Here is a 12,728-nt window from a genome sequence, read left to right as displayed (position 1 = left end):
TACAATATGCACCTGGATTCTTTTTTCACTCTCTCTCTGCTGTATCTACCCAGGGATTCACTCCACAGCTGTAACAGCTATACTTCAAAAGGTACAAAAGACAACATGTATGAAAAAACTGTAGGTTTTATTCTGCAGGGGAATGATTTATTAGTGTTGAGAGCTTAATTCAGTAATCAGATGCTAACTGAAGAGAAAAAAACCTGCAATACCTGACCATGGGATAGTTAGTTGAGGACCCTATTCCAGCTTTTGATGTCATTTGGTCCCAAATTCAAAGTTAAAAAGACTGGGAAAGAACTTCTCCAATTTACTGAAATCCAACCTCACACTAGATTTCACCCACACTGGATTGCTATACGTCAAAGGCAAAAGGGATGGAGTCGCCTGAGTCACGTTACAGAGGGAGAGTCAAATGAAACTCAAGAACAATTTCTGCCATTATGTATTTTTTTTAATAGTATTGCTTGTAAGAAATAAATGTTCTAAGACTAATTCAAAACTTCAAAGCCTTTCATCATTGGTTATTGCTAATTTCTCATTCAGATTTACTAACACTCATATAACACTAATTCTACATCGTGGTAAGAAGAGCAAGACTGCTCAGCCAACTCTAACAACCCAATAAATAAATTTGTAATTAACCAGCTGCTAAAATAATAATAATAATCCTGAAATATTTTTGTAGTACTACAGACTTCTTATAATGGAAGAGAATGCAGCTGTCTAGAAAAAGTTACTGGATGTCACACTAGTCTCTGAGCTGGGTTAATGAAGCAATGTTAAAATGTAGCCAATTTTATACAGCTGAGATTAATGGAATGATCAAATTGACATGATATGCATTCACTGAACTTTTAATTCACATAAAGAAGAGACCTTCCAATAGCCCAGCACACCACAGCGCTGTTACGGATTTGTATTTCATCATCCCATCTAATTACACTAACTGTGACTAAATTTTGGAGATGCTGCAGAAAAAAGCCAAATTCAAGTCCTTTGTTTCAAAGCCCCATTCCCCACTCCCCCGCTTCCTCTTTGCCTGCAGCTAGCAATCTTGGTTCTTCCAAACCCTCTATGCCCCTCTCAAACTCAGAACACTTACAACTAACGTGCTCAGCCTACCTAGCATTTCAACAAGCTCCAAACCCCTTTCAAACTGCCAACAGTTGTCAACCCCCTTGCCTCCAGGGCAGCACAGCTTAGACTTCGGATGTTAATTCTTGTCTTGCTCAGACACACAGGACCACTGCGCTGCCACTGCTCTCATTCATCCTTGTGCTTCCTCACATCTTTGGAGATACTGACCGCTCTCACCCTTTTTGTCTCTCCAAGACCCAGACCATAGACACCTCCTCCACAAACACAACAGACCACTCCCTCTCTCACTTGCATACAAACAATAAGTCACTTCAGAAATATGCTTAAATTGATGTCTTGATCATGTCAATTCTCATGCATGTCACTCCAGTTATAAAGAATATTAGTTTCATTTCTCTGTGCAAATGCGCAATTGAATACTTTCTGTAAATTATCTAGCAATTTTGAGACAAATACCACTACAATAAAATCAATCATTCGCTCAGTGTCAGTTAAAAGCTGTCAAACCTGCTGATTCATTTCATCAGCATTTATTATGCTTCATTAATTCTAGATCTAAATGTTTTCAACAAAATAATGAAGTTAGGTGTAACTCAAAGCAGCAGCACCTATAAATCCTTCAAGCCTTTGGCAACTTCTTTAATCCAAAGTCATCATGTTTCCTTGTATAACAAGTCTTGTGATGTCTGTAATAGCATCTCACTATAGTAACAACAGACTTAATAGTATAGCTCTCTTGCATGCCTGAAGTATTAATCAGATGCCATATTTACATAGGAAATGAGTTCTCTTGATACCCTTCCTGAAACAGATACGCTAATCAGAGCCCCCCTCCCCCCAAATTTTTAAAAAGCACATCAAAGATCAAGACTGTAAAGCTGGTTTTGATACTGGAATCAAACATTTCCGATTATTGGCTTTATTACCTCAGCTCTTCACAATAAAATAACCTTTCCAACCAGGCATTCTATCCTATTAGCAATTTTCTCTGCCACGAGTCCCTTCCTTTTGCTTTTAAACAGAAGAGAGTAAAGAAAATCCCACCTTACAATCAGAATGAAGGATAGCAGATTTTATGCTAGAGCTGGGAACATCATTCTCCTTTGAAAGCCAAAGACTGAGAGATCACAATTCACAATTTAGAAATTTATTTATGAAAATTTTTTTTTTTCTTTCACAAGTGAGAGATCCTAGCAGTTTTCCAAATACACTAGCCTTTTTCTAGTACTTTCCTGAAAATTAATGCAGCACCCTCCACTAGCTATTACTTATGAGATAAGGATGTTACTAATGCTACATTATAAAAAGTAGTTATGTTATGACCCATCTTGCTTGAGTTTAACCTCACTTAGGAGAAAAATTGTTTGCAACCTTTATGCCTCCATTTAACTAAAAATATATTTATCAGCAAGTCTTACCTCTTTTTCCCATACCTCCCAAAACCATTTCAATTTCCACTGTATAAAATGAAAATTCACAATCAACTCCTTGATCAACACAGCTCAGCTACAACCAAGATTTTACTTTGTTGAGTAATCTAAATGTAATTTACAAGCATAAACCTACATATTAAACACACATTAAACAAGATGAAATTGCATATTAAATACATTAAACAATTTGATCCAAATTCTTAAACTCTAGATGAAATCCAGAAAGCAGAAATAGCCAAAAAGTAGCCCAACCAACACAAACCCCGTAATTCCAAGAAAAGCAGTGTTTAAAGCATTTCACTACCCATCTGAAAACACAAGCTTGTGTTTTACAGTTTGGACTCAATCCAAAGGCTGTCCCCCAGCTAATCCCCCCTTCTCTTTGGGGAACCAAAGACAGCTGAGAGGATGATGACCATATCAATATCCACGCGTGCTGCTGTCATGAATGCATGCTAGCACAGTTGGACAAACTCACAGAGTATATATAATTCAGTATAGAATTCCCTCATAGGAGCTTGCCTGTTCCATTGTGCCATCGGAGAAAATGTGAAGTATTGTGAAGGGAGCAAGAAAGCCTACAGCCATGGCTGTTCTTTAGAATACTGCCATGGCTGCCTATAATGTCGAAGTTAAAATAGACCGCCCAGCAGTCATTCACATATGAAAGCAACAACAGATGCTCTTGAGCTGAATGAAGCTCAGTCACTCAGCTTCCACAATTCTTTTTAGTATTTCTTCTAGTGAGCCAAACTCATGCAAAGAGGCTTCTTTTGGAGGCTGGAAATAACGTCTTATTTTGCATTTGCTCTTCTTTGTCCATTACCTTTTTTCAATTCTACTAAGAATTAAAATCAAGCCTCAGTTTCACGACTGTCTGTCCCTGAAAACACATAAATCAGAATTTATTAGATATAAGACTATTGTCTGTGGAAAAAGAGATTAAACTAGTTTCAGTGATTGATATACTCTACCATCCAACTCTTCATTCTTTCAAAAATGCGAGCACAGTAATCACAGGTACAGCAGTACAGGGCAGTACAGGGCAGTATTTTGGTATGCAGCATGTGTGGCAGAGGCACATCAGAGATTAGCACACATAAATCACTCACCCAGGAAGAAAAAAGTCTACACAATTGCCAACTAAGACAACTAATATGAAGTGCATGTTTTTACAAGGGCTATTCAAAGAAATAGTATTTGTGGGAAGAATGAGTCATAGGATAGCAAACTTCACATTACTACAGTTACTCAAAGTGAAAAGACAAAGGGAATTAGAACTTAGATGATTTTTTTTTTAAATAAGCAAGAAACATTAGCAAAACCAGCTGTTGCACTGTAATGATTTTAAATAGCTTTATTATGCCTTCATATTCTCTTCCAGTAGTAATTTTCTCTTTTTCTTTTTAACTCGCATTTTGGGTTTGCTGTTGTTGGCACACTGTCTCAGCAGACACTAGATAAACTTTTCAACAACATAAACACTTTTAAAACCCTATCTCTTAACCCCTATCCCCTTGAGAAGTTGCAAAGTAGTTACCTAATTCTTTACAGGTTTACTTGCATCCCTTCTCTATTTCTGTGACTTTCCATCCCACTTTAGGTATAACGAAATAAATAAGCATTAGTAGTTATCTCCATCTAAACCACTGTTTGTATCTTTACCTTAACTACGTATTTTTTTATTTATTGATTAACCTACATAATTTCACACTTAACTTGCAGGGGATCAAATTCATTGTCAGGTGGACTTGAGTCAGTACTTCAAAATGAGAAGAATTTATTTCACATATGGCAAGTACTTAAACAGAATCCATCTTTTAAGATGACAAAGTACTAATGCGCTTGCACATACAGAAAATTTCTCCAAATTTACTTCTATAATGTTAATGTTTTAAGTTCAAGCCAAATGGACTAGGTTTATCATGTTTACTTCTGTGTTTTAACTAGAATAGAGTCAATTCACTTCTTGTCTTAATTTGCTATAAAAGACTCATGTGCCATTAAACAATCATTTTGCAACGTTTTACACTCCAATAATGAGATAACATCTGCATGTATACCTTCACATGCAGAGATTTCAGTGTAACACTGGTACACGGTGCGTCAACCAAGCACAGTGCTGACAGGGAGAGCTGAGTATTTGGAAAAGGTCTTTCATAGCTAAGTTAAGGACTGTTTTTAATAAACTTATTTTATGAAAATTATCTGAGTCTGATTTAGTTTTCTTTTCATGCATTACAGAATCACAGTTTTATTTCTTTTACCTTGTAAGAATCTCTCAGATCCCCCGACTTGTTCTCAGGCTTTCCTTAACTGGGCACATACACACCCGCTGCTGGACCAGATCAGTGTGCTTGCCCTCTCCCTGTGACTTCAGAAGTGATTTCTCCAGTTCCATTCTTCAGAGTTAATCACAATCGTTCCTTGCAAATCTCTGGAACCTGGCATACCTGCTTATTTTGATTGCTGTATTTATTTAAAGAGCAGACACTTGGCTCTGTGAAACTAAAGACAGGCAACTCGCAGCACCACAGACTGACTGAGTTAGAAGGGAGCTCCGAACGGCACCTTGTCCACCCCCCCTACTCGAGCAGGGTCACCTACAGCACACTGGACCACATCCAGACTGCATCTGAATATCTGTAAGGATGGAGAGTTCACAACCCCTCTGGGCTACTTGTTCATCAAATCTGAAGTCTCATACAGGTAACCATTTTCTGTTAAAACCCAATGACTACATGCAAAATCTGATTTTCATTTTTCATGCTCTCAAAAAGCATAAAAATTACCAACCAGCTCTAATGACTTGTATTTGGTCTTCTGGCTTTTAGTGACAAAATATGAATGAGTTGAGAAAGTTAAAGACAAAACTAGTAATATTTGCTTCATATATATTATTACTCACGTTTTAGCCATATTTTCACTTCGTAACAAGGCTTGCGACTCAACCTAACTTTTTTTAAAGTATGTTGTTAGATTTCAAAGTCTACTATTTTCCCTTTATCAAAGCCATTCATATTTATCCAGTAAAACTGCATTATTTTAAGATTGCAGTGTAGCAGTTAAAGGAGTTTCAAAATCATCATCACACCTGTAGGATGACAAAAGTTTTTCTGTACATGAAAATGAAATAAACTCAGCAACTCACAAGCTGCTCTTGCTTCATTAAGTATTACATGTGAAGTATAGTTTCAGGACCTAGAGATGTCTAGTCTCAACACCCAGAGAATGCAACAACTCATCAGTAACCTGAAGCACGTTAATTAATACCTAAAATAAGGTTTTTAAAGGTTGAGAGACCAAGAAAACAGAAACTCTTGGTAAACCTTTTTTTTTTTTTTTTAATTTTTTGTTCTTCAAACTTAAAAATAAAACCTTTTTTTCTCTGGGCGAATTTTTTTTTGTATGCATAACACTATAGACTTTTTTGATGCCTCTTCATGAGGTCAGATGCGATATTCATTTACAAAGAGATGACTTTCTACCAGTTTGCCCTTAAATCAACTAAGAGTAGTCACTGAAGTGACAAGATAACCAGTCCTTATCTTTCCAGGCACAAACAGGCTGGCTAATCTTGGAACCAAATCTGGGTTTTAACTATGAAATTGGTCATTAATTTTTATCACTCTCAAGCTATCAGGTGGTCTCTCCAGGAGTCCAGCCAATTCCATAAAAACAAGTATGTTGCATAGCAGATTTCAGCCAGAAGCCAAGTTATAATGTGTTCAAGAAAAGATGCTGTAAAAAGGAAACTTCAGGAGAACCTGAACTAGAGCAAGGCAAAGGAAAGATCAGAACTTTGTAGAGATGTTCGTTAAAGTCTAAACACCAGGAAAATACTCAGACTCAAACAGAAAATTCAGGCCATACAAAGTAGGTTAGTTCTAATTTTAAAACCTATTGAAATTTGCCTGTTTTATAAATCTCTGCAAAATTAGTGTCAACTTTAGTCAACAATATTTGCATTTTAGTAGCAATATGGATGTAAATCTGTAAAAAAATATGCTGGTAAAATCATTCCATAGTACATAAAGAAATGTAAGTTGAGAAGTAGTTTACAAAGGGTTTTCTATATCAGAGTTCCACACAGGAGTATTGATGTTTTGTTATTAAAATTAGTGAATGCTTAATTTTCTCTGATTGTTATGTGAATGTGAATCAGCAATCACTGGCATTAAAGAGAAGCTGTGTTAAGTATGCATGATCTTTCAACAACTCATCCCATTGTGACCCACTTCATTTATTACCACTTACTCCACCTATATTTACAGGAAAATCAGTAGTTTACAAAGTTGGAAAAAAAGCTACTACTGTTTGTACAGAAAGGTCTTGTAGTCAAAATTACATGTTGACAATAATAAAATACGAATGCACTTGGTATATGTGACAATTGACAGCACAAGCTCCCCTACACAACTAACAGGAATGCCTTAAGAGAAGTTTGAGAGGCATTTTCAGCGGAAATACACATTATCAGAAGAATGCAAACATGGTTAACAATTAAATAGTCCTGCAGACAACATTTAATGGTCTACAAGATGAACAGAGTACACTAAAAACTGGGGGGATGGCATGCACTCATACATAATACAGTAACCCAATTAACATCCAAACGTTCAACAGTTCAGTAAATGCAGAGGCAGACTTGCCTCAAGAAATTCATAGCACCTTTGGGCAAGGCTACAACAGTATGTGTTTATTGAAATCTGCATCTGGTAGTAATTTGTCCAGCAGCAAATGTTTTTTCTCTTTTTACTTGAATGATCTACAGGGGCCCATATACTCCCCAACTGTTCGCTTGCACTAAGATGCATATTTATTTATGTTCTTAATTATAAAACAAAGTTTATCAGCATGTTTGTCTGTGTTGTGTAATTTCTTATTCTTCACATGAGAATAATAGAATGCATCTTGAACAGTCTATTCATTATTCACTGTAACAAAATATATTGGAAGAGATTTAATTCCTAAATTATTTCACTTCTCCCTTCTTTACTGGAGATTTGTCCTTTAGAGAAGGAGTCAATATAGTTCAAAATTCTAGAAGATAATCACTCCCCTCCCCCCCCCCCAAAAAAAAAAAAAAAAAAAAGAAATGCAGATTAATCCTAATTTACCAAACAATTGTTTAGTAATGATACACCTTGTTTGAAATTGTGGCCTAACCCAAAAAACTGTTTTGTTTTCATAAAGCCTCTGCAAAACTAGCTACCTGTTTTGGAAAATTAAACTGTTGCCCTCACCACCTATCTAAACCCAAATCCCACAAGGAAGGAAAACTGATTACAGCAAGAGCAAAGAAAAAGCGTCCTGGGAAGGGAACGAAAGGATGCTGAAAGCCCTGCTCCAAGAGTATCATTGTTTTGTCTCCACAAATGCACTTGCTCCATCTCAGTATTTTAAGTGTTAATTCACAAACCAGTTTCTTGCTCACTGACTATCCTGTCTTCACCAGAATTCCAGTAGAGAGACTGCATTCTTAAGATACATACAGTTTTCTGAGGTTACTTCAGGAATTATGAACATTTGTTTTTCCCGTAGCTACTCAAACTGATACAGTTCTTCTGGGCTTCCTTATGTCAAGGTGTCAAGAGTTAGGTTAGCAGAAAAAAAGAGTTCCAAGACACAGTAATTTTTAACATTACTTGGTCATTTTAAGGTGTTCCGCATATAGACACAGCATTTGGCTGGGTCTCAAATGCAAAGCAGAGCTGGGAACTTTTTGGTACACCTTGTGTAAAAAGGGACAGGGACAGCAATTTCATAACTCTATTCCCACCAAGGGGAAGTTCAAGAAGATTCAGAAAACTTGAATTGTGGGGGCAGAGAGGTTCACCATTAATCTGCCTTAACTTTCCCTGCCCTTTAAACAACTGGAATTTTAAGAAGCTTATGTCTCATTACTTTTTTATTTGTGGGCATAAAAATGCTCTGTTTCAGTAACACCAGTATTTGGAGCATCAGACATAGAAGCTGAAAGCAGAAGGATACATTAAAACATCCATTCTACAAAAACAAGATCATAATCACTTGATATTTCTCCTTTTGTTTTATCACATACCAATAGTTAGCACTGCAGTTACAGAGAAAATCAGATCCACATCACAGTTAAACAACTACTTTTTTATGACAGAAACATAAAATGAACCTCTGATCAGTGCAGATTACCAAAATTGCAGAAAGTTATTTCCCAAAAGTTTACTCCAGGGATTTTTTTAACCTAATTACCATGAGACACAGAGTACTCTGAAAGGGATTTTATTTTTATCTATATGTTATCCTTACTGTCTTCACTAAACAATGTGACTTCAGTGGCATTTAATTTTGATAAGCCTTATCAGGATTACATTCAGGTCTTGCTTATTCACCCTGCAAAGCAGGCACTGTCAGGAATTGGGGACTACCTGAATCTGCAAACAGGACATGGAAGGACTAGGTTCAGTACCTTCTGCACACTTCCAGCAGCTTCCTGGTGCTCAAAGCCTTGGAGCAATGGAAATCCTGAATCCATAAAAAATAGCATATTCTCAGGGTATGTGAAAGAGAAATATATGGTATCTTGACTTAACATGACAAGGATGTGAGGATTTGCCAGCAACACTGTTCAAAGGTCATTCCACCCATCCCTTTCAGACAGATGCAGAGGGGTAACAAAGGCAGGTAATGGGAAGGTAGGTTTGAGTGAACATCTAAATAGAACAAAACTAAAATGTGTAAAGCATTTCCTATATCAAGGCAGCTGGACAGCTCAACATTAGGATAGTATAAATGCAAAATCTGTAGAATACTATTGAGAAATAACAAATAACAATATGTATTTATGACCACTTCTACATATATCTTCTGTATACAAGTAGTAATGAAAGAGTGAGACTCTAAGAGGTAGATCTGCATACTATTATTCTTACTGTTACTGTCTGTTACCACATTTTTATACTTTTCCCCCTACTATAAATTTTGATCCTGTATTAAATATAAGTCATGAGCAGCACTCATTTTAACTTCTTAGCAACAGATTGCTGTAATATGACTGCTGAAGTACATAGCTGAAAACGTGAAGAAGTAATTTTACCTTTTTAACTCAGATCAGAAGATTGAGTATTAAATATATTACAAATTATCAGTGGCTCTTACTAGCTAAGTAACAAATACCTCTCTCAAACACATGGTGTTTAAAGTACTAGTCCTCTTCTAGACAGAGAGAAGTGGAAATAGACTACAAGGAGAGAACAGACTACAAGCCAAAAACATTTGGATCCAATTATGAAGAAAGATTTTAGGATCTCAGTATGTAACTCCCCATGAATTTCAAGGTGCGAGCCTCCTAGAAAATTAAGCCAGAATTTATAGGAAATTCATGTTCATAACCAGTGATTCCATAACAGTTTTCAGGCATGGTTGTTCAGCATTCCCTTACCTTAAAACTCTGGATAATGATTAAGGAGAAGGAGGAAAAGCACTTTGCAAAATTCTATCTCCACAGGCAACCTAGTTGATTTTTTTTAACTCCTTTGATCACTTTACCTTTAGACTATATAGGATTACACATTTTGTGCCTGGATTAGTAGATCTTGTGTTTAGGCCTGCTGATGGAGATGCCAAACCACTCAAGACAGTACTTCCTTACCTATATACAGGGCAAGTGAAACAGAAACACGCAAAATTACACCAAGGTATTATGTGATAGAGATGTGCAGCCCTTCTGCCTCAGTCAAGTATCAGAAGCGTGGGAATGCTCCTGGAGAAACAGTTTCACCTCTGTTACACAGGGAAGAATACGCTTACTGTTCAAAGCAGCAAAAAACCCAGGAGGGATAGGGAACATTTTACATGGCGATAGTGTTGTGCTGCATTTGCACATGCTTCAGGCCCTATCTCCTGCTCCAAGAAACCAGTCTTTTTCAGTCCTCCCCTACCCCATCTGATATTTGGGTCATCCCTGCTTTCTCACTAACTGCTTAAGTGTCGTTAATAATTTTTATGAAACCTTCACCAACTTCAACTCCCTGAAGTCCTCAGTGGCATAGCAGGGTATGCCTAGATTGTCGAGATGTGTTAGAAGTATCAAGTTACTAGTTGCTAGATTAGCCATTTCAGTTACAGAAGCCATTTGTAACTTCTTCACCTTGTAATGTCAAACACTGGCAAAAAAATTATGTCAGAATATTGAACCTGTTCCATCATATTAATGTTAACTCATTGTGATGGATCATGTGAAAACTGGGGGGTACGGCTTCTGCCTTATGGAAGACAACAGAGAAAATGTAATGAAATGTACTAAGTCTCTTAGAGGCATGACTCATTTCTAAAGACATCAAGAAATCAGTTTTCCAGAGTTTATAGCATCAGCATAGCAGTTCACTTTAAAATTGTTCATCACCAACTAAAATATTCTAAAATCTTAATTAAAGTACCATTTAATATCATCTATTGTCATGGCATAAATGGAAACATTATTTCATCAGTCCAGATACCCTGATCTAGTAAGGACAATTAAAATAATTCATAAAAAAAGAAAACTAGCGTACCTCTGCAAGTGTACTTAAGGCGCCGTTATTGCTAGAAGAGGACATGTCAGAAGGCACAGACACTTTGAACCCTCTTGGTAGAGAATGTCTGATATTGAACAGTACTAACCTCCACTGATCAATACTGCTAATAAAGAGCACAAACTGTAGAAGAATGGCTGCAGAAGCACGGCCTTAGAATCTCTGAAGATCTGCACAATCCAGGCCCGGTATTAGAATAGGCCTGTAATCAGAATTGTACTGAAGTTGCTGTGCTGAAGGTAACAAGAAAGGTAGCCTTGAGCTATTCTTGAATCCCGAGACCAAGTAATTATGTTGTGCCAACAGGCCGTGGCTGTAACAAGCTACAGCTGCTGGGAAAGCAGGTGCAGGGCCAAGAAAGATAGGGACCGGTATGGGAAAATAGGGAGTAACAAACTACAAGGCTGAAGCACAGCAACACAACTAGCTACATGGATAGAATGCTTATTTTAGTCATGATAATTAGGGGTGTGAGAACCGCGTGTGTTTAGAGACTACTAACCAATTATATTTCTGCTTTACGAATATGCATGTGTATCGGTTCTATATAAGTAGTGTTAGAAACTAAAGTTGAGCAAGATGCATAACTCATATTGAGCGTCTTCTTGACTCCGGTGAACCCTTCTTCCAACACACAAACCATCCTGTATTATTATGTACACAAGCCAACACACAAAAGCTGCACAAGTGTTATGAAGAACACAGACTAAATATTAATACCACTGCAGATTCATAGCATCTGGAAAGGTGCTATAGTACTAAGGCTAATTTTTTTTACAGCTATTTGTTGCATAGCTTTTACCCTCGTGTAAAAACTGATGAGATTGTAAGTTTATTCATAGCAGTACTTTCCATTTTATAGCTACACAAGTTTTACTGTGAAATTTTATATAGAGATAGATTTAAACTTTTATCAATGTTTTGGTACTATGACAGCAATTCACAGTTTAATTCATGAAAAAATGAAAAAAAACCCAACCACCTGTTCTTAACCCAAATGCCATTAGTCCACTCCTTTCAGTGAGTTTAGTCTAAATTTTCTCTAAATTTTATAAATTTCAGACAAAAAAGATGGCTTGATATCACAGCAACTTAAATTAAAATAAAAGTTCTTTACACTGAATTGTCACCATTTCCTCTATGTCTGCCCTGAAGTATTAATTCTTACAATGGAATTGGCAGAGCTTATTTAACTAGTAACTATACAATTTTAATAAATCTATCAATCTATGCAGCTAATCAGTAGCACCTTTTATTGAAGGATGCCAGCACTTACAAGTTGTTTGATGTACTTCGGACAAGGTCACATGCAAAGTTCATGACAACATAGATTTATACATTTGAAGTGATATGGGTACTGTTTCTGTAGTTGCCCTCAATTTTAAAATCTCTCTTAGGAATTCGCACATTAACGAGCATTGACTGATGAAAACAGATTTGTGACTATAACACTCCAAGCTCTGGTCTTGCAAGACTCCCAGCTCAGAAGACTGGCAGGCTCTCAGCCTTGAGATCTTCCTTGAAGCACTCCCGTGGCACTGTACGCGCAAAGAAATCTTTCCATTCTGCACCAGCCTACAATCAGTTGTCCTTTCCCTTGGCTTCACCACGTAAAGTGACTGCACAGGGCCCTCCCCGTCCT

At 36.9% G+C, this 12,728-nt stretch overlaps 1 protein-coding gene across 6 annotated transcripts in view; it reads right to left on the bottom strand.

The window, feature by feature from the left end:
• The window catches only part of ATG7 (autophagy related 7), a 122,331-nt gene that overhangs the window by 52,263 nt on the left and 57,340 nt on the right, over positions 1 to 12,728 (bottom strand). Inside the window, exon 19 of one of the 6 annotated variants that reach the window (XM_080386146.1) lies at positions 2,233 to 12,726. The exons of the other annotated variants lie outside the window; for them this stretch is intronic. Coding sequence (XP_080242272.1) covers positions 12,403 to 12,726 — 324 coding nt within the window. The 3' untranslated portion in view covers positions 2,233 to 12,402. Of the gene's footprint in view, positions 1 to 2,232; positions 12,727 to 12,728 lie in introns of those variants that run through there. 6 annotated transcript variants of the gene reach the window in all.

Source organism: Falco punctatus (assembly GCF_963210335.1).
Source record: "Falco punctatus genome assembly, chromosome: 4".
NCBI lineage: Eukaryota > Metazoa > Chordata > Aves > Falconiformes > Falconidae > Falco > Falco punctatus.
This window is presented reverse-complemented; position numbering and strand designations above follow the sequence as displayed.